The following is a 21,286-nucleotide window of genomic DNA, read 5'->3' on the forward strand; positions in this document are numbered from 1 at the left end:
AGCTCCCCATGCACCCAAAATCTGTTCAAGAGGGTCTCCCAATTCTCTAGAGATTTTGAGAAGCGGTAGGGTGGAGGATGTGGGAGAGGAATAGCCAAAAACTGCTCCCATTTCTCCATTCAGCTGATGGCTGCTTTCCGGCAGACAAACATCAGCTGGATTCTACCCTCTATTCCTAGGCATACAGCAAAAGCCAGCATTTTCACAATACTTTTGTAATAGCTGGGGTGTCCCAAAATATAAAAGCAGAAAGTCACCGTTCATATACTTATTAAAACTTTTATTATGAAAACAAAATTGTCATTTTACAGTTATGTGAATCACACACAGAACAATACATACAATGAATTCTATTTTGCCAGATTATAGTTTTGTACAAGGCCAACATCTCATTCCAAGGGCCTAGACATTCCTATGCCCTGACGAAGAGAGAAGTCGCTATTTATTGAAGGGACAAACTGCAACTTGCATTCACAACATTCAGCAATGTAGATGAGCACCGTAACCATTTAGAGCCATGGTGCTTTTTATTCTTCAAGAGGATGGATTGGTCCAGTAGCACTTCATAATGTGCATGTAGCACATTGGTAAATATACCTTTTAGTAATGTGAATATTTACAGTACAGGTGTGACAAGAAGCCAAAACAATTCTGAATGATGTGATGCAAAAGATGACGGTCTTCAGCGATCAGCTTCTGCACACATTTCAGGCCACAAAACAAGTGTCACATTCTTTGCAGGCAATCTTATCTTTCTGGAATACATATGAAAATCAGTGGCCAACTTTGTGTAAATCATTTAGTTAAGGCATATATACAACAAGTATGAGCCATGAAATCTTTATTTTGAATGGCTGATTCCTTATGGATCTCTAGTATGCAATATTTTATTAGGCACTTCTGCCAGCAACAAAAGGAGGAAATAAGGGGTGGGGGGAACATGGCTAAGTGTTCCAGTAACCACCATAAAGTAGTTGTGTAAATAAGCCCTTGCTGGTGTGGCCGAGGGGTGGAGGGAGGCGCCGCTGAGCTCCCAGTTCAAAATGTGCTTCCCACAGAGCTCTTTAGACTTGGGGCACCTTGAGACAGTCACTATTTGGGGGTGATAGTCGTCCACATACCAGCAAATTCCAGTTGCACAATTAAAGTTGATTTAGAGATATTGCACATCAAACCCGCTTCCCAAAAGACAATTTTCTTTTTTTTTTAGCAAAAATGAAAGTGAAAGGAAAAAGTAGCAGAAAGTGTGGGATGCTACATCATCTAGCCTCCTTATAAACAAAAGCGAATGCTCAGTAAAACAGCTAACCAAGTCGAATCTGCCTGCAAATAAATCAGGATGAATGCTCAAAATGCAGGTCTACTGGAAGCGCCCTTAAGTGTCACCTAAAAGGATTAAGAGCAAAAGAGGAGGTATGGAATAACAACAAAAATCCTTCTACAAGGTTAAATTTACAGCCATGCCTTCTCTCACCAAATAATCTAGGAGAACAGCATATTTTATTGAATGACAAAAACCAGGATTAGAAAAGAACCCATTTATTGCAGAATGGTGTGGTGTCTTTTTCTCTATTCCCTAGGACTTTTGAGAAAGAATATCATATCAGCAAGAATTTACAATTTTGGCATGTTAAAGCACAACAAACTTAAGATTATTATTTAGTGAGCAAGTTCTGTTAACATTTTCACATTAATGCACATTTTGCTAGCCACAAAAATAGGCTGTTAAGACTGATCTCACTGATATAACAGTTTGAAGTTCAGTAACACATGGTTTTTATTCTTCGCAGACCTTTTAAAAAGTTGATAAAGAAACTATGGTTCTTGTTACTTTTTACAAATACATTCTTGAATATGAAACATTAACCTGAATTACGGTATACTTTGTGTACTCAAATATCTAATACTAGAATCGTATACTACCACTATTCTCAGGAGGACATTTTTAACACTATAATGTTTATTACCTTCAGTACTAGATGTCAGCACATTTGCTTCTAGTTATCCAAAAAAAAAAGCGCCACCATGAAATTTAAATTTACTCAATAGCAAAAATACAAATTAAGATCTAATTTTTGATACATCAAAGTGATAAAATCACCAGGGGTTGCTTGGCAGTTTGAAAATTTGACAAGAAGCCAAAAGTATCATTGAGCTGAAATGCAAAAAATGTGCAAAATAAATATAACATACAGAATAATGGTTCACAGTACAAGCAATGGAAAATCTGGAATTTAGCAGTAGTCCTCCGATCAGATATGGCCAACTGCAAATAGTATCCTCATTCACACTGTGTTACCTAACACTTCATTCATGCTCATTGTAAATTCATCTAATCTGCAACTGAAGTCCTTTTCAGCTATGGCCACACATTGGTGCTGGCTTTGCATTATGCAGTTTAGAGAGCTGGAACTGCCTATGAATGATGTGACCACTTGTCCAGGGCACTCGGTGGTATGTGGGAAAGATCCCTACGATGAGTCCTGCCTACATAGCTGCACTATTCACGCATAGCCCATTGCATGGGGCAGCATTACAGAAAGGTGGTACCCACATTGCTGTGTGTGAAGGGTACCACAGGCTGCCTTTGTGACGATCTCCAGTTTCATCCACTAACTTCAGCAAAACTGACATTGCAGCTGTATTTTAGCTTGTATTTCTCATTACTTATTATTATTTTTTTAATCCTGACACCCCTGCCTCGCCCAAGCCTATTAAAAACAATGAAAAACTGGTAACAAAATTGCTTTGGAAAATGCTGTATACTTTAGTCTAATTCCAAAGGGCAAAGTTCTACTGGATATTTCGCTGGCCCATTTAATTCCTGAGCAGTAGGTGCGTCAGGTGCAGCCAATGGTTCAAAATGCACCTTGGACGAACAGTGATGGCATTACATTTAACCACCTTATTCTGATTTGGAACATGTCTAACCGGCAGGCTTGTGCTGTTGTAACTCCTAAGGGGTGCGGGGTCCACAAAGCCACTTTTCTCTTGCAATTTCAAACAAATCTAATGGGCAGTTAAGTCTAATTAAATGAATGTTATCTCTGTGTTGATTTAAAGGTTCATCTCCATTAAAAGCTGCTTGTTTTGTTTTGCTGGTGTCTGTGCAAACAAAAATAAAATAAAAATGCAGAAATTTCGCTCTCCTATATCTACAAACCTTTTTTCTCATCTCTTGGGCTGCCTTACTTGAAAACTATTAGGTGTGTTCCAATCAGCATCAATAATGCGATAGCAGTGAAATAACATGAAATTCTGCTCACGTATCACTTTGGATCTAAAAATTCAAAGCAGGGAGGAAAATCAGAGAAGAAAATGCAAAATATATCAGAAATCCTGAAACATTTGCTTTAACTTATGGAGGAGGCGGGGTTGTTCTGGAGAGTCATGGAAAGACCCTCACATTTTCTGCGCACACATCTTCCTATGTCTAGCAAATATTTAGTGCTATCAAAGGAAAGGGTGTGGATGGATCCACACGACTCAATCATCTCTTGAAGGGAAGTTAGGTAAGAATGGTCTGGTACTGATGCTGACAAAGCAGACAGAACTGACTTCATGTGCAATGGATGTGCTTATAGAGCAAGTGTTGCAAGCTAACTGAGTAACTGCGAACCCTAAGTACTGGATGCTGAGCTCTAGTGCCAAGAACTCCATGCACAGCTCCAGTTCCCAAACTCAACCAAGAGGCTTTTGTGCATGTTGTTAGGTCAAACGGCAAAAGCTTCAAAACCAGCGAAATTTGTGTGTGTGCAAGTGAGTATTCCACAAAATGCAAGGTTAATTTTAGTTACTCTAAAATTATGAGTCTCCTTGGGAACCACTCAATGCACGGGCAGTTCAACCTTAGCTTCTCCTAGCCAAGGATGGCGAGGCTGCAGTGTTGGGAATAAATGTACCAAAGTTACTCAAAGCACTAAAATTGAAGCATGCTTAACATTAAGCAGAACTGCAGCTTCAGCAAGTGTAGTAAGTGTTCGTGGACACATTAAAATGCTGGAATGATTCCTGTATAATGTGGATTCGGAATGTTCTCTCTCTCTTTTTAAAAAATCTCATTTACAAAGGGAAAATTCTATTTTATAATTTGACTGCTAAATTCCAGACTAAATGCAGAGACATTTAGAAATTTAATCATCAGTTTCCTTAGCCTTAACATCTCAAGTGTGAATTCTCAGTGGTATTATACAGTCCAAAGAATAAATCAGAGGAGTAAAAAAGAAGAAGTTATTTTGAAAATGTAGTGTTGACCACAAGTTGACCTCTCGAATCCAGATTTGCACTGTGGTGCTGGTGATGGCACATGCAAAATATGAGTATTAATACTGGCAGAAATGAGAAGGCTGCTTTTTCATAGCAAATAATTCATTTCGTTTTGCTCAGTGATCGAAGGCATAAACTATGTAGCTCTAAAAATTGTTCAAAGAGATAATTGTAAACCAAATTCCTTGGATTTTATTTTCATTTGGTAATCTTCCCCGTAGGCAGTTTTATTTCTTCTTTCTTAATACTGGGAAAAGTGTGATGTTGAAGATCAATGCAGTTCAGTATGTCCTTTGGTCCAATTTCCATGTTAACACCATCTCTTATTTTAAATAATAAAAAATATATATGGTAAAAGTGCAGAATGGCTTAGCAATACAAAAAGATAGGAATACAACTTATTTCCTACACAGTAACTGGAATAACTGGGCTTCAATGAACTGTAGAAAAAAGCAGACATGTGGTTGTATCTCCAGTAAAAAAATGATGAATCTAGCTTTTCAGTTCCTCTTGGAAAGATCTTTACAGTAGGCATTTTCAGCACTTGTGCTTCATGGCAAGCTGGAGGGAAAATGTGTGAGAGAGTGAGAGATGCATTAAGACTTATTTACAATTATGGCTGGACATTTATGAACTAGGCTTAGTTCCTGTGCTGCAGACAAAAAGGAAGCATGTATATATTGGCTGCAAATCCCAATAAAACTTTCTCCTGTTGAGTTTATATTGCTTGCTACATTCACAGACCATATAATCAATACAGAAGGAAGATACTTAGTTGTTTTCACTCACTTCAAGGTGAAGATGCTGAAACCCAACCAAGATAAAAAGAAATACCTTAAAATTACTTTATTTAGACTAAATTACAAATATCACATGCAATGTTAATGAGATTATCTAACTTCTAAAGAAAGCTTTGAAAGGAAATATAAGCATATTAAACCCTTCCCCTCATCATTGCAAATACAGAACTAACGGTAGCTTGAGTGATCCCTCCAAAGCAGAATCAAACCACGGTTTACAATCTTAGTTTGGAGGGATAGCTCAAACCACTGTTCAGGGGACCTGATGTCACAACAAAGTGCGGCTTGATTTATACAAAAATGTAAGGAACTAAGACCCATCTACAAGGGAGGTGGAAACACACAGAGACTCTTGATTATGATCCTCTATATAGAGCATATAGTTTTTATAAGCTAGGGGGGGGGTGTTCTTAAATATGAACACCTTAAGTTGACAAAAAAATAAAAATCAGCCAAAACCCTCCCCCAATGAAAAACCCTAACCAGTACCCCAGCCCAAGAATCTGTTCAGCAGCCTCACCTTTTGTAGCTGGAGTCGGTTGGGACTAAATCAGATTAAAATCACCTTAACTTTCAAAGCATCTGGGTAGGCTTGTCTAAAGAAAATGTTTTTAGCAGATGCCAAAAAAGAGGTCAGTGAATTCACCTGCTCGATCTCAGTAGACAGGGAGTTCCAAAGTGTAGGCTCTGCCACACAAAACAATCAAGTTCTTACAAATTAGGTACAGGTCTTATATGGCACCTGTAATAGTGCCAATTCCACCGACTGAAGCGGTCGAGTGGATGCATGTCAGGTAAGGCTGGTCCCAAGTTGTTAAGGGCTTTATATGCTGATAGTAATACCTTGAACTTGGCCCAGTAGCAAATTGGTAACCAGCGCAGACCTATTGAGTTATCCTTATGAATACTGAACAAACCTGTGTCATAGGAAGCTAACAGAGCACCAGTCCATCTAGTTTATTGTTGGCAACAGTGACTGGCAACAAATCTCTTGGGTTTCAATAAATGATTCCCCCCCCCCAATACTCAAGACATTTTAAAGTAGGTAACAAGAACACAGCTGCATCTTTCAATATCAGCTCTCATACTGGCACTTATATCTGGTTATTTTGGGATACACACAGAAAAGCCTTTTCATGTGATGTGCTAGCAAGCATCTCCCCACATCTTATTAATACTGAAATTAACTTGACATATAGCCACTTCCTGGACACCACCTCAGCCATCTAATGACAACATTTTAATAGTGATATCAGGAGCTGACGAAATGTCACAGCATTTGTGCTACATCTTTTAAGTGAGATCCTTGACTTGATTCTGAAATGTTCCTTAAAAATGAAGATGCTGAAAGGCACACAGATATTTACTTAAATCTTCTTTCTTTCTTTCTTTCTTTCTTTCTTTCTTTTTTTACATTAATAGACGTCATCGTTAGGATTTTTGCCAGTGCAGGATTATTTTACATTTCAAGCACGGCACAGATTAGTATTGGGAACAAAGCACATAAACCAGCAACTTGTATAAATAATTGACTTTGCAACAATGACTCTGTGAAGTCACTTCAAAGAGTTTAAAAGTAAACACAAACCAGATTAATTAGTTTGTTTCACTACTTTCAAAGTGGGAGAAAGCAACACAGGAATTCAGTATTGCTCATTAGTATTCAGTTCCGAATGTTGCAGAAAAACATAAATGCAGGATAAATAAATGAGGATTAAAGGAATAAGTTTCAAGATTTTCCTGTAGTTTCTAGGGGTGTGATACGATGCTTGAAATATTCATATATATCTTTTTAAAGAAAAGGAAGAAGAGTCATGTTCCAGCTTGTCTAGAGTTCTTGAATGTTGCATCACATACATGTCCTACAATTCCATATTTATTATGAAACGAAAAGGTGATGGTCAGTCCTTGTAGCATATAATAATAGAGGAGTGTGAGAGAAAGGCTGTGAATACAGGAGATACCAAGTCTTGAGAACATTATGAAGTGCGTTTAAGGGAAAGCAGAAGGCTTAGCAAAGAAGCCAATTATGTGAGGAAAGACAGAGGTTGCTAGTCTAGATCACAGGCAAGGTTAACAGATCAGGCTTGTTTGAAAAGAGATTTGCCCCAAGGACAGGAGGTGCTTGGGCTGAATGGATGCAGTGCAACAAAAGTCTGGGAAGACAAGCTGTTGGGGTAGTCAGGGATGGTCTATATTTGCTTCCAACTCCATTTACAGAAGCATGTATGTATAGTCCAGATAGTCTTTGTTAGTGGAAGTTGCCGAGTGATAGCCAGACTGATAAAGATTCAAAGACCAAGATAGCCACTTTTGTTTTAATCATATTCTAAGAGAAGGCTTTCAGCCTTCACCGACGTGGTGTCTGGGGGTGATGGGAGCAGTTCGAAATTAACTTAAACATAAAAACATGCAGTGAAGTGAGCACCCATCTTCTACGGGTAAAAAGTAAGAGTATTTGTAGGCACAGTTAGAAATATAAGCTCCTTTTTATGATGGAAGATGTAAGGAATAGCCACAGTAATACCAAGGGCAGCACAAGACTTAAGTGTAAATGTATAATAGGGAAAATGCTACAATGCAATCCAAAGGATGTATTTTGCACTGCTGGTGGCAACATTCCACTCCTGGTCCTGACTGTATCACAAAGCAAAATGGGAGATGGAAAATGCAAGTCCTCATATCCTTTTTGTCAGGTCTTGCTGCATAGTTTGATGCAACACTTTGCTTGCAATCTGTGGGACTTTCCCCCCCTTGTTAGATATGTGTTACTCTGCTCAGCTTTCAAACCATGCCAACAGAATATTTAACCAGTACATTCTTTAAAAGGCCAACAAAAGACCATTTTTGTGAAGTGGATGAGGTCATATGGAGATACTGTGTACTATGTTCTTTATTGCCCTTCATAGGAGCAGATCCTTCTATTCATTCCAGAATTTTTTAGAAGGTCAAACAGGTGATTTCAAAATTAGATGGTTGCTGGCTGATAAAGATAAGTTTGTTATTTATGAGGTTGCTTTGTATATGCTAGCAGTGAGAAGCTTGTCTGATGAAAACTGTTGGCTGTCATGGCGATTTTTAAATCTAAAATATCTGGGGAACTTTATAATTGTATGTTTTGTTAATTTGCAGCTCTGAAAACTAGTGTTTTTTAACTTACACTTGGATTGTTTGTGTTTGTTATTTATAATAAAAAATCTCACTGGCATTGACTTCTCTGGGTCTATTCAGAGTATGACATGGTAACCCCACTTACCTGGGAGTAAGCCATATTGAATTAAATAGTCATAGTTAGGATTGCAGCCTTAGTTGGATATCACCCATAGGGCGGGTGCCACTACTGAGAAGGTTTAGTTAATGCACATAGTAGAACATTAGCCTTCACACCATATTCTCGGTTTCCTCAGAATCTTCCAAGAGAGTGTAAAAACTTATTGTATTCCAGCAAACATGTGTTTTATTGGGGTATATAATTTTTTTAACTGATATTTTTGTATCTGTTGAACCCATCTCTGTTGTATTACATCATTTTATGGAATGTTGTGCTTTATTTGATTTACTTAATTGTTGTAAAATATCCCTGCCCCACCTCAATATGCAGGCACTAGAAGTGTGGGCTGCATATTTTTCAAACAAACAAATGCCAGCGCTAACTTACCAGGTCAGAATGTCCCCCTTTGCCAGCATTTATTGAAAAGGGTTTGGTACCTTTTGATGAGATTAAACAGTTGACAACAATATGTGAAAACAATGTTGCATATTTAATATTAGGGGTTTCCTAGCAACCTGCTTCTCATAGAAGTTATCACCATATTAAGGATTTCTTGTCCTTTTCCTTAAGCTGTATTTTATTAATTTCATACCTTGTGTGCAGTTTCTGCAAACTGCTGAGCACTGTTCTTCATATCCTCTGTCTTTTCCTCTGCTCGACCTAACCTTTCACCACGCTCATTCAAAGCTTGACTTGCCTTCTGTACTGCACTGGTTACACTGTCTGCAGCTGAATGTAATATGCTATTTCCTAAAATAAAAATAAAAATAATAAATTGTTAGAAACAAAAATGGAAAACTTACGTGAGAACTGCGAATGACATGATCAAATGTATCTCAACATTTTCTAATATCAGAACTCTGATATAAAACAAACAAGGTTGGATCATAGGAAGACAGGAATTTATCTTCTATTAGGCCATTGCTCCAATTGGCTCAATATTGCCTGCACTAGGAGACCCACACTTGTTGGGCCCATGGACACATTTGGAAATCATAGGCACCACAGAATACCCAGCTGATGATGCTCAAAATCCTCTCCAAAATGGGCAAAACACCTACACATACACCAACACAAAATAAAAGACACACATGTACACAAATGAAAGCAAGCCACCCCCCCCAACACAGGTAAATTGTCCCAAACCAAAACACACTCTTTCTCCTTTTCTCCCTGCCCACACAACATGTTAGGAGGGTTGTCCGATGTCAGGGACTACAGGTCTACAATGACTAGCAATGACTCTCCTGTGCTTCATCCAGCACCATTTTTTAGCTCTACCTGGAAATGCCATGGATTGAAACAGAGACTTTCTGCATTAACCACCACTGAGTTAATGTTCTTCAACCTATGAGACTCATGAGTGGAGTTCTACTCACAGAACAGAGCTTTGCCATCTTTTCCTGGAATAAATAGAGAAATCCTATACATGTCTGGATGAGAAGTCCAACTGACTTGGATGGGACTTACTCCCAGGTACTTGGTATAGGATTCTAGCCTAAGTCTCAAAAGAAAAAAATAAAACAAATGCTCATGTTCCCAAATACCTTTTTGATTTTTTTTTTAAAGCTGAAACAAACCTGATGAAAAATATCACTTTATGAAGCTGAGAACGGTACATGTTCTTTTTCTTCTCAGCTTACATCTTCCCCAAACCTGATGCCCTCCAAGTTTGTTTGGACTTCAACTTCCACAGCCTCTGCCCGTTATATCCCACGGTGGAGAATGATTGGGGGTTGTGGCCTAAAATGTCTGGAGGTGTGATTGTTGCACGTGTGGTTTTCTGCCAGTGTTTGAGCTGTAGATTAGATACAGTGGTACCTCGGGTTACATACGCTTCAGGTTACGTACGCCTCAGGTTACAGACTCCGCTAACCCAGAAATATTACCTCGGGTTAAGAACTTTGCTTCAGGATGAGAACAGAAATCGTGCAGCGGCGGCACAGCGGCAGCAGGAGGCCCCATTATCTAAAGTGGTGCTTCAGGTTAAGAACAGTTTCAGGTTAAGAACAGACCTCCAGAATGAATTAAGTTCTTAACCCGAGGTACCACTGTACTTGACTTTCTGCTCTCAGGTCTGATATTCATTTGATGTGAATATTGACTGCTTTGCTTCAGCTGACAACTGGATAACTAAGTCAATTTTCAAAATGTGAGAACTCTATATATACTTTGGTAAACAATTGAATTTCTGATGTAATTTTGAATGCACCAGTGGCATAAAATATAGAATTCATACATAAGGATCAATGGCTTGATGTTCATACATTCCATACCTGTAGTGTTATAAAGTATTTGGTATTGAAAATATATTATTAAGTGTTTGCATTGCTTGTGGTCTAACAATGCAATGAATTTAGAAATTGTCCACACTTTTCTGAGAAAGGCCATGGTCTTGCAATGGAATTGATCAGCAAATCTCTCTCTCTCTCTTTGTAGTTTTAAAAGAAGAATCAACTGATTTTGTCAGCAGGAAACAATCATTATTATTATTTGCCCCCACCCCACTGCTTGTGTATGACTGTCTCAGCAAGTTGGTTCTGGATGACTGTTTCATTTGTAAATCAAACGCGTATGATCAGGAGTTTGGTACTACTATAAAAACAAGTTTGAGAACTGGTGTCTCATTTCAAAATGAGTACAATCATTTCAAAATGAGCCAACAGTGTGACGCGGCAGCTAAAAAAGCCAATGGAATTCTGGGCTGCATCAATAGGAGTATAGCATCTAGATCAATAGGAGTATAGTATCTAGATCAAGGGAAGTAATAGTGCCACTGTATTCTGCTCTGGTCAGACCTCACCTGGAGTACTGTGTCCAGTTCTGGGCACCACAGTTCAAGAAGGACACTGACAAACTGGAACGTGTCCAGAGGAGGGCAACCAAAATGGTCAAAGGCCTGGAAACGATGCCTTATGAGGAACGGCTAAGGGAGCTGGGCATGTTTAGCCTGGAGAAGAGGAGGTTAAGGGGTGATATGATAGCCATGTTCAAATATATAAAAGGATGTCACATAGAGGGAGAAAGGTTGTTTTCTGCTGCTCCAGAGAAGCGGACACGGAGCAATGGATCCAAACTACAAGAAAGAAGATTCCACCTAAACATTAGGAAGAACTTCCTGACAGTAAGAGCTGTTCGACAGTGGAATTTGCTGCCAAGGAGTGTGGTGGAGTCTCCTTCTTTGGAGGTCTTTAAGCAGAGGCTTGACAACCATATGTCAGGAGTGCTCTGATGGTGTTTCCTGCTTGGCAGGGGGTTGGACTCGATGGCCCTTGTGGTCTCTTCCAACTCTATGATTCTATGATTCTATGCTATTAAACCAAAAGTCCACTCATTAGCAAATCTGTTTATTGCCTTACAACTGATTCTTGAACATTTCAGCTCACACCCTACCAATTCACTTCCAAAGAGTAGGGAGGAAGTGTCCATTTCTTTGCTCCTACAGTGTCCCAGATTGGAATTCTTATGGTTGTATTGTAATAAAGTGGGCTATCAATCATTAAATTTATGTAGCAGAAATGGTATTTCAAAATGAAGTGTGGAAAGGGATGTTTCTTAGGGACTTTGAATTTTATAAGCATTTTTGGAGTTGCAAAAAATATGGTCTCGGCAATGATTTCAGCAACCAAGAACTCCAAGTTTTTCAGTGCACAAAGCAGGAACAGAGTTTACCTGTGTAAAGACAGAATTGACTTGTCTCTTTGATTTCTGTGTTTTTAACAGCTGCACAGCAAGGAAAAATTCCAGAGATAGAGCTTTCTACCAAACAGCAAAGTGATGATGGCTGATGGTGTCTCTCCTGATTAAGCAGTTTAATCAATATTTGAAATCTTAGCTTACAGCTCTAGTAAATACCTAATTAACTGTAAAAGGGCTCACATATTCAGCTGGTCTCAAAATTCTGCCCATCTTTTATCAACTGATTGCATAACATGAATGATAGAATAAGCTTCACTTAAGGAAGTATAAGCGAGAGTATAAGCCTGATAGTTTCTGGTTTTATACTTCCTAAACACAACACACTGGCAACTAAACATAGCACAACACCACCACCACCTAATTAAAAGGGAAGGAAAGTATTACAGTTATGAGGAGATACACAGGGCTCTCCTGTGACTTGTGTTGCTGGGGAGATAAGAGTTAGAGAAATTTTTAATATTTCTGGACTGAAAATGCAACTATTCAGGAAAGCAATCATAACTTGAGCTACAAAAAATAGGATTAAATGCTGCAGCTCTTGTTGTACTATTATTATGAATGGAAGTAAAGATGCCATATGCTCCACCATATAAATAGTACAAGTAGGTCGAATAAGGGTTTGTTCTAACTACAGGGGCTTAAATTATTTTCAATAGTCTTGCATAGCTCAAATCACAATATTAAGACATTGCAGTTACTCTGCTAATGGCTTAAGGCAGATGAGCAATCACATTTTAGGAAAAATGGTGTCAAATTCATAGGCAGTGTAGCATGTACTGATATGACATAGCTTACTTTGATGTAATGAAGTTTCGATCCAGCACAGATGATCAGGACAGATAGAGATATTTACATATAATCTAATTCAAATTTAGTCCTGAAAAACATGGTGTTAGATTAAGAATGTACATTATATTGCTATGCATTTGGTAAAGCAGAAGGGATGGAAAGAAACCTACAGAGTTGTACAAATCAGTCTTCTGTGCTATGGTTATACTTAATGATGGGCCAAACTGTAACTTCAAACCATAGTTCTTAACTAAGAAACAGATAAGTAGTTTTCAAAACAAAGATAAGCAGTATAGATAAGAAAAGCTGATCTGCATGAATCTACACAAGCATAATTAAAACTTCTTGTATTTGGCAAAGTCACTTTAATGTTTATGCATCATCAGATGTAACAGTCTATCACAGTAGGTTATTTGCTTTGTAATGCAAATTGGATTAATCATTTCCTTGTGTACATATTTTTAAGTTCTTATACATGAACTTTAAAACTCTCACATTCTACTAGTACTAGGATATTATGAAGACTTCTGTTTTGTTTAATAAACAGCTACGCTGACCTTGTTCACACATTACAATAAGCTACAGCTTATAAGCCATGGTTTATTTAACTAAAGTTAAAGTTGATCATCTAACATTAAGCCACGGTTTATAAACTTTTCTTAACATTAACCATAGCTTAGTATTATGTGTGAACTTGGACCTCTCTCCTTAACTGTGGTTAAGGATCTGTCACTGCTCCAAAGCTACTAGTGTAGAACAGGTTAAAATTCAACAGTGGAGGAGAAAGAAACTGTTCTGTGATGTACAAACCATGGTTTGAGTGACTGTGTGAGATACCTTGGTTTTAATGATGGTTTATTAACTATAACTTAGCATTAACTATTGCTTAATGTTACATGCAAATGAGAACAATAAGGCACACAATCCATCAAGAGAATAGTTAAGCTCAGAAAGAGATATAAGACTTGGTGAAACAAGTGTACACTCTTCTGAAATGTGTTTTTTAAGGAAAATAAAGTGCTTACTATATGCTATGGGCTCTTTTGCACATATGGTAAGCCTTATGTGTGCCAGTGTGGTGTAGTGGTTAAGAGCGGTAGACTCGTAATCTGGGGAACCGGGTTCGCGTCTCCGCTCCTCCACATGCAGCTGCTGGGTGACCTTGGGCCAGTCACACTTCTTTGAAGTCTCTCAGCCCCACTCACCTCACAGAGTGTTTGTTATGGGGGAGGAAGGGAAAGGAGAATGTTAGCCGCTTTGAGACTCCTTAAAGGGAGTGAAAGGCGGGATATCAAATCCAAACTCCTCTTCTTCTTCTTCTTCTTCTTCTTCTTCTTCTTCTTCTTCTTCTTCTTCTTCAACAGCTTAATATTATAAAGGTGAAAGCAGCAACCTAGTGTACAGTTAGGCTGATTGATTCCCATTGACTTAAGAGGGATTTAAGCAGTATAGCTGTGTACAGGAGAGCAGCCAATGAGACATACATGAATTGAGAGATAAATGCTAACTGAGCTATGTGGAACGGGGGAATTGTATGGCATATTACATGAAATGTGAAATTAGCTTGACAGAAACAAACCATACACTGCTTTTTAGCTATTACAATTAACTGAACTTGAATGATCGATATAGATCCTATTTTCATCCTAGCTATTCATTTATATATCTGGTAACATACACCTAACAGTTGCTAACAGTCGGATAATGTCCTTAACAGACAGAATTGTGGGTGCAGACTGAAAGACATCAAGGAGAAACATGAAAGCGTGTCATTAAATCTTAGCTTATTTAATCAATGCACCAAGTGTGTTTATGGTTTTTAAAGAAAAGTTTTTTGTTATTTACCCGATGCTGATTTTACCACATGCCTGTACCTTGTGTGTGGATCATATAAGACTAAGCTATCCTGAAGTAGTTTGGTTATCCCGAGGCTCCTACACAGGACACCATTCCACAAAATCACATATGTTAATATGGCAGGTGTAGAATTAGAACTGTTGACCAACTAGTGGTGATAAAACCAGACAGACTTAATCTATGTATACTGAAATGCATTATCTGGCAAGATAGGAAGGGCTAAGGTCTAACTAACAGCCAGGGTATATGCAGAAAAATGCCAAGCCATGTACCCACACTATGCAACTCCCACGCAAAATGGTCACTGCGTGTACTAATTTTGTTAAATAAAGGTTACATAAATTTTGTTAAATAAGTAAGCAATTAAATTATGCATTTATAGGGACATATAATATGGCCTAATATGCAGCCCTATTATTTGATTAGTGATGCTCAAGTAGAGCCATTTAAACACACACTGGCTGTATTCCTAATTCATTCTTCCTCCATAATGTGGAATCAACTGACAAGTCTTCCACAGTGCCGCCATTCTCTCATTAATTCTGCACTAGGTATCAAATAGCCCAAGCCAAGTAGTACAAACAATAAAGGCTACAGGGAGGTTTCTCTTTTTCTCCACTGCACACATTTCAGAGACAATTTAAGAGCAGAGGTGCTTCAGTACTGCCTGCACTGAACAGTCATGTAGCACAGCAGCAATTCCCACAAAATTACGCACAACTGAAACCACACTGTAGCTGTCTCACCTTTCTGTCTTCCTTGCAGTGGAACTCAGGAGGGACTATGTCACAGGCAGTAACTCTTGGAAAGAGCTGCTACAATGCTGCGTCATGACATTTAGAGTATTAAACCATTAATTTAATTAACATTACCCCTCAATAATGCAAAGAGAACATAGGACTTTCATTTATAAGCTTGTTTACCTTTGCAGCAAACTTGTAAGGAAGGTAGATCATGGAAGGCAGGTTAATTCCCATTTTTTAGATTGGAGGTAGAAGCTGAATGACAAGTGATAGTGGCCACCTAACAGATCTGTACTTGAGCAGGCATTTAAACTTAGGTCTGAGTCCTACATGAGTCAACTAGACAACAAAGGCTCACTCAGCTGATCAGGCAGTTTAGAGAGGACCTGCAAAAAGTGCACACCTGCCTCTCACAATGAGCCTAAGCCTTGGAGACTGGGCTGGAGAGGATGAGAGCAACACACCCAACACATATGCCCAAGACGGCATTTCACTAGCTATGCCATGTTTCTCTCATCAACAGGGACTGAAATAATGAAACAGGTTTACAAACCATGTTTTCATAGTAATAATAATAACTAAAGGTTTCTTACGTTTATAAGTGGACATCTTAGTGGTCTCCATTTCCAGAAAGTAATTACTAATATTCTAAGCACCAAAGGTATTGCCTGGGCATTTTCATGATGTGGTTAACAATTCAAATATTAGAATTCTGACTCCTAGATTATTTATTGTCAAAATAAAGACCTGGTCAACAAATAATCGGAATAAACTAATAGAAACCAATTATTCAGGACAGCTTTATCAGTAATAGCTCTGAAAAATTTGCAGTGTATGTGTCTTTCCCCCCTTTCTCTTTCGTATGCTATGCATTTTTGTGTTTTTATATTGTAAACAGTCCTATGATCTTCAAAAGGACACAGTAAGAATGGTTCTGAGTTCAGGCTATTGCCAATAGCTATCTAAACTACAGTGAAAAAGATACTAAAGAGGACTGAATCAATGAAGGACAGAGACAAGAATAAGAAGAGCTTTAAAACCTTTACTGAAGAAATCTGAATAAGGTTAAAGAAAGATGCAGCAATAGCATTGAAGGAACAAAATATGATAAAACACAAGGTTGAATGTATTCCTCACAGATGAAAGTTTTACAAGACTAAGTTGAATAAAAATTGAATAAAGTCCATATGAATAAATCCTAACATATAGCTCTTTAATCAGAGAAATGGGTGTTTATACCCACTTATGAAGGCAAACAAAGGACTGCACTCTGCATAGACCTGTGGCCATTAGATAAATGAAGACATTACTTCAACATTTCAATATTTTCTAAGTTTGTCTCCTCACCTTCCTGGAGAAAGAACATGTAACTTTTCTTATGAATAAAAACACACAAATTCCCCATATCCAAAACCAATTAGGCAAAATAAACAAAGGAGGCCAGCAGGTTGAAATGAGAGAGTGAACAGATGGGTGGGGCATAAAGGAACCACCACCATATCATGAACCCAAATAATGCCATCATCCAACCAAGGCCTGCATTCTCATTTCATGCCAGTGCTTTATTATTTGCCCCGATGATAAACTTCACAGAGCATTCCTGGTCAAAAATTAATGAGAGGTTGAAACAGCTGTGGCAAAGAAGTTGGGAGAGAAAACAATGGCTAGTTCAGTAAACACTATTTTCTAACCTCTCACTTCTTGCCCGTAGCATTTACACAGTAGAAACATTCATTCCAATATCTATATTCAGACATCTACTGATGTCTTGGTTAAACAAATACATTTTGGAGGGAAGTAGAAAGAATACACTACCCTCTATCCCATCTCCACCCACGAGTTCAAGGAGGACTAACAGGGGAAGCCTCCTGTGAACATGGAGACTTCTGAGCGGCTCAAAACCAGTGCTATTTTTCTAGAAAAAGAGGTGCCGGAACTCACCATGAACCCCTCCCTTGTTCTTTTATAATGGCAATGGAGCCCACCTGGGAGGTGCAGGGAACTAAGTTCTGTTTAGTTCCGGCTTAAATAAAGGTCCTGCTCAGAATTCTGGAAAATAAGAGTTCATGGAAAATCACATGAGAAATCTCCATGAGTACAAGAGGCTTCCCCCATTGCAGACAGACGCCTTTGAAAACATGGAGGGCAACAGAGCCAGGGCTAAGCCAGCATGCTTCTTTCTGCTCTCCTGCCCACAGGTATTTGCTTAACCAGGAAAGGCAATGCCTGAATTGAGATAATGAAGGCACAGGTTACCAGGTTAGCATGTATGTGCAGTCCTGGGCCCCATATTGTTTCTGAGATTTGGGGGTGTGGCCCTGCTCCTGTCTCCACCTGTTTTGGTTTCCAACGACTCCACACAAACATGTCCACAATATGGCAACTGATAGCACTTCTTAGCTCTAACAACAAGGCAACAGCTATATTTAGATTATTCATTTTGGTTCATTAAGTTAGTACGTGGAAGAAAACAAAAAACATGGTAAACTGCCTAACCACTTTCTAACAAGGTGCTTTTCTGTGCTACTGAGAAGAGCAATGAAACTTATGAACTCTGAGATGCAAAAATTTCAGCTTCTGACAAGGAAGCTTCAGTGGGATGCATTGCTTAGCATCTGCCAGAGCAAACTAAGTTGAAAATAAAATACCCATTCCTTTGGGGAAATCGCCTTGACCCTCATCAGCTAAGCTTCTCAAATGTCTGAATTAAAGTAGCAGTGCTATATGAACACTTTAACCTCCTTGAATATCAGAGGATAGGGTAGTTTTACAATGAACATGAAAGCAAATTTTGCTGAGAAACTGTTTCTGTATAGACAGCTCTCCTGTGAGATATTTTGCCCCTTTTGGCCAACAGTGGGGGACGACTCAGAACTTACAAAAATAAGGGATGTTAACACGGACATGAATATCTATATCTATATATTTTAATGTATTTTTAATCTCTTGTTGGAAGCCACCCAGAGTGGCTGGGGAGACCCAGCCAGATTGGTGGGGTATAAGTAAGTAAGTAAGTAAGTAAGTAAGTAAGTAAGTAAGTAAGAAATAAATAAATAAATAAATAAAATATATTAAAATAATTACTACTACTACTACTACTACTACTACTACTACTACTACAGACAGGGCTAGAGGTGTACCTTGTGCTGTGAGAAGTGGCAGAAATGTGTTTCCACTCCCTGGTCACTGAAGCTCCTCTTAATGTGATTTATCTGCGAAAGGAACTAGAACTTGCTAGCCTTGCAGTGAAGCAGTGCAAAATAGGCTGTTTCAGGCAATACTTTGTAAAGGTCAGCAGATCTTGAATTCTTCAGTTTGGGGAATGCCTCTTCTACAATGGCACCTGCTGGGGTGATGTGGCAACTCAAGCAAATGTGCAAAGCAGGAGATGTTTCCTCTAAAGAGGGTATCCACTGTGAGACTCTGCTTCTATCACATTAATGGGATTGGAACTTCAAGATTTGCTTTCAGTTTCTTTGCATGTTGGTCTGCCTGGATCAGAACACAGCAAGACTCATGTAAGATTAGCAGAATAAATTTTCTGCTCTTCTTTAAAAATTAAAAAACAAACGTGTGTGTATGCACTTTTGAAAGTTCTGGTGAATCTAAAATCCAAATGGATTTTTAAAAAAATGTGTTTTGTGAAACTATCAGCATCACCATGTGGGCTATTTATAGGATGCTTTGCTAATCTAAGCCAATACTTGGCTGGTGAAAAGCAAATGACTCATTAACTATCACAGTGGCAAAATATCCTCCAAGGAAATAGAATTGGATAATCCATTAGTAACTCCAGCCAGCTGTCCAGGATAAAAAGGTTACAGGAAGCAAAGGTAGGTGTGCTTTTTCAATTCTCAGTGTCTGAGCCAGTGAGTTCTTGCAATTTAGTAGGAAAACTGATGTTCTCCTGGGAGCAGGAAGCAGAGTGAGCAGCCCACTGCTGAATCCCAATTACCATCTCCCAGTTCTTTGCTCTCTCACTTTTCTACCCGCCTTCCATTAAAAAACTTTGCAGTCCTAGTCTTTGCCTGCAGATGTCAGCAACTGTGTTCTTCAGGAGCTCACATGCTAGCTACCTTTACTGAAACAATCCAAGTGTAAATAGGAAATTGGGTCAAACTCCATGCAACTTCTGATTGGGATTTCTGTCTCTCTCTTTTTAATGAACAGTAGTCACAGGGTCCCTGATCTGAATCAAGGTCATGAAGCTGGAAGGTGGGTGTTAATCCACATTCTGTTTTCCACCCCCCAAAACCACCTGTATTCAACAAGCAATTTGTTGCAACATACGCTGAAGGAGAGAAAAAAAGAACCAGTTCAGGGAAATAAATTTGCACTCCAGAACTGCCCAATGTGATTTACGTTGATCTGGCAACAGCTGTAAGTTATTCTGGAAAGGGCCCTTCACTTATATCAAACGTTAGCTATTCTCAGAATAGACCTACTGAAATTAATAGACATGGATAAGGTGCATTGATTTCAATGGGTCTACTTTGAGTAGAGCTTTGTGGGATACAACAGCTTGGGAATAAGCTTCATTGAACCAAATGGGATTTACATCTGCCTATAAACACGTAGGATTGTTGCTTTGGGTGCTTTCTAGGGAAATGTACACTTTGAAAACATCGGGGGATTTGTTATGTTCAGAAACTGAGGGGCCCAAAATAATAATTAAAAGTAGATATTTTACTGCAGAACAAGGACATAAGTTCAGAAAGAATTAAAGGCTCTTGACTTTCATTACAGACTGTAACAGTGGCATTTCCAAATTTGAGGGATTCATCCCAGAATATGCTGATAGAGTATTTTGGATATAAAACCCTCTTCTACGAGAGAGGAAAATTACTAGTGATGCTGTGCCAGTTTTAATATCAGCTACAGTTCTTGGACCTTAGGGAAAGCTATGCAAAATAATGCTGAAATAGCAGTGCATAAAACTAAGTTACTGGCGAAAATATTGTTGAATGAGAACCTTTCTTACCATCTACGATTTAATGGCAGTCTCCTCAAATGAGCTATAACATCCTTCCACAATAAATCAGCTTCTAAGAATATAGCACAGATATCAGCTTTCTTAGAACAGAAGTAATGTAAAATGATTGATTACACCAATTTGACCTAAAGTTATCCAGAACGGTACAAAAATAACAATCAAGTAATCAACACTAGTATCATGCTTTTAACTTAAATAACCATCACTATAATAGTCCATAACTGCATTTTTTCTTCTTCAGAGATGTGCAAAAGCTTAATGATTTGCTCATTTCTGAGTTAAAAATGAATGCAGGAATGTACTCAGATAGGAGTAAGTAACCTGAAACTACTATGGGATGAAATACTGCAAATAATGAAAAAGCAGTATTTCAGTTTAGAGTCTGGTGTGATATATGTGGGCCTTGCTGCTAACTTTCCTGTCTTGCTGTATTCTCACCAACTACTTATATGGTAGATGTGCCAAGAGAAAAATATCTTGAACAGCAACCAGCAAAGGTATTGCTTTAACAGCAATCCATATCCACCTTGGGAATAATCACCAATGTTATCCAGTTTCACAGAGCCCTAAAATGTAAGCAGCAAGAGGGAAGCCACAATGTTGGTGTCAGAAATCCATGATGAGAGATATCCAACTACATCGTACTCAGGCTAGACCCACTGAAATCAATACTTAAGTGGATCTACTGGATAACACCATTATTTGACATACTTCAAATAAGTTTTAATTTCTATTTTGCAGCAACTCCCTTAGTACAATTTCCAACATTTTAGGCAAAGTTCAAAACTAGGATGATTTTTTTTCTTGACAGCTAAGCAACCATCTACAACAATATGGGCAGATAACAATTTTGCTCTTTTATTTAATA

At 38.4% G+C, this 21,286-nt stretch overlaps 1 protein-coding gene across 5 annotated transcripts in view; it reads right to left on the minus strand.

Moving 5' to 3' along the window:
- Positions 1 to 259: 259 nt before the first annotated feature.
- Positions 260 to 21,286, minus strand: part of STXBP6 (syntaxin binding protein 6) — a 93,417-nt gene continuing 72,390 nt past the window's right edge. For 3 of the 5 annotated variants that reach the window (XR_014549707.1, XR_014549708.1, XR_014549709.1), the window contains exons 5-7: positions 8,930 to 9,087; positions 2,740 to 4,827; positions 260 to 2,581 (exon numbers count right to left, since the gene is read on the minus strand). Coding sequence is in view for 2 of the 5 variants with exons in the window: in XM_083620910.1 (XP_083477036.1) it covers positions 4,804 to 4,827; positions 8,930 to 9,087 (182 nt within the window). In the remaining 3 variants the exon portion in view is untranslated. Of the gene's footprint in view, positions 4,828 to 8,929; positions 9,088 to 21,286 lie in introns of all 5 variants that reach the window. The other 2 variants (XM_083620910.1, XM_083620911.1) reach the window with 1 other exon arrangement.

This window comes from Podarcis filfolensis (genome assembly GCF_964270895.1).
Source record: "Podarcis filfolensis genome assembly, chromosome: 1".
Lineage (NCBI taxonomy): Eukaryota > Metazoa > Chordata > Lepidosauria > Squamata > Lacertidae > Podarcis > Podarcis filfolensis.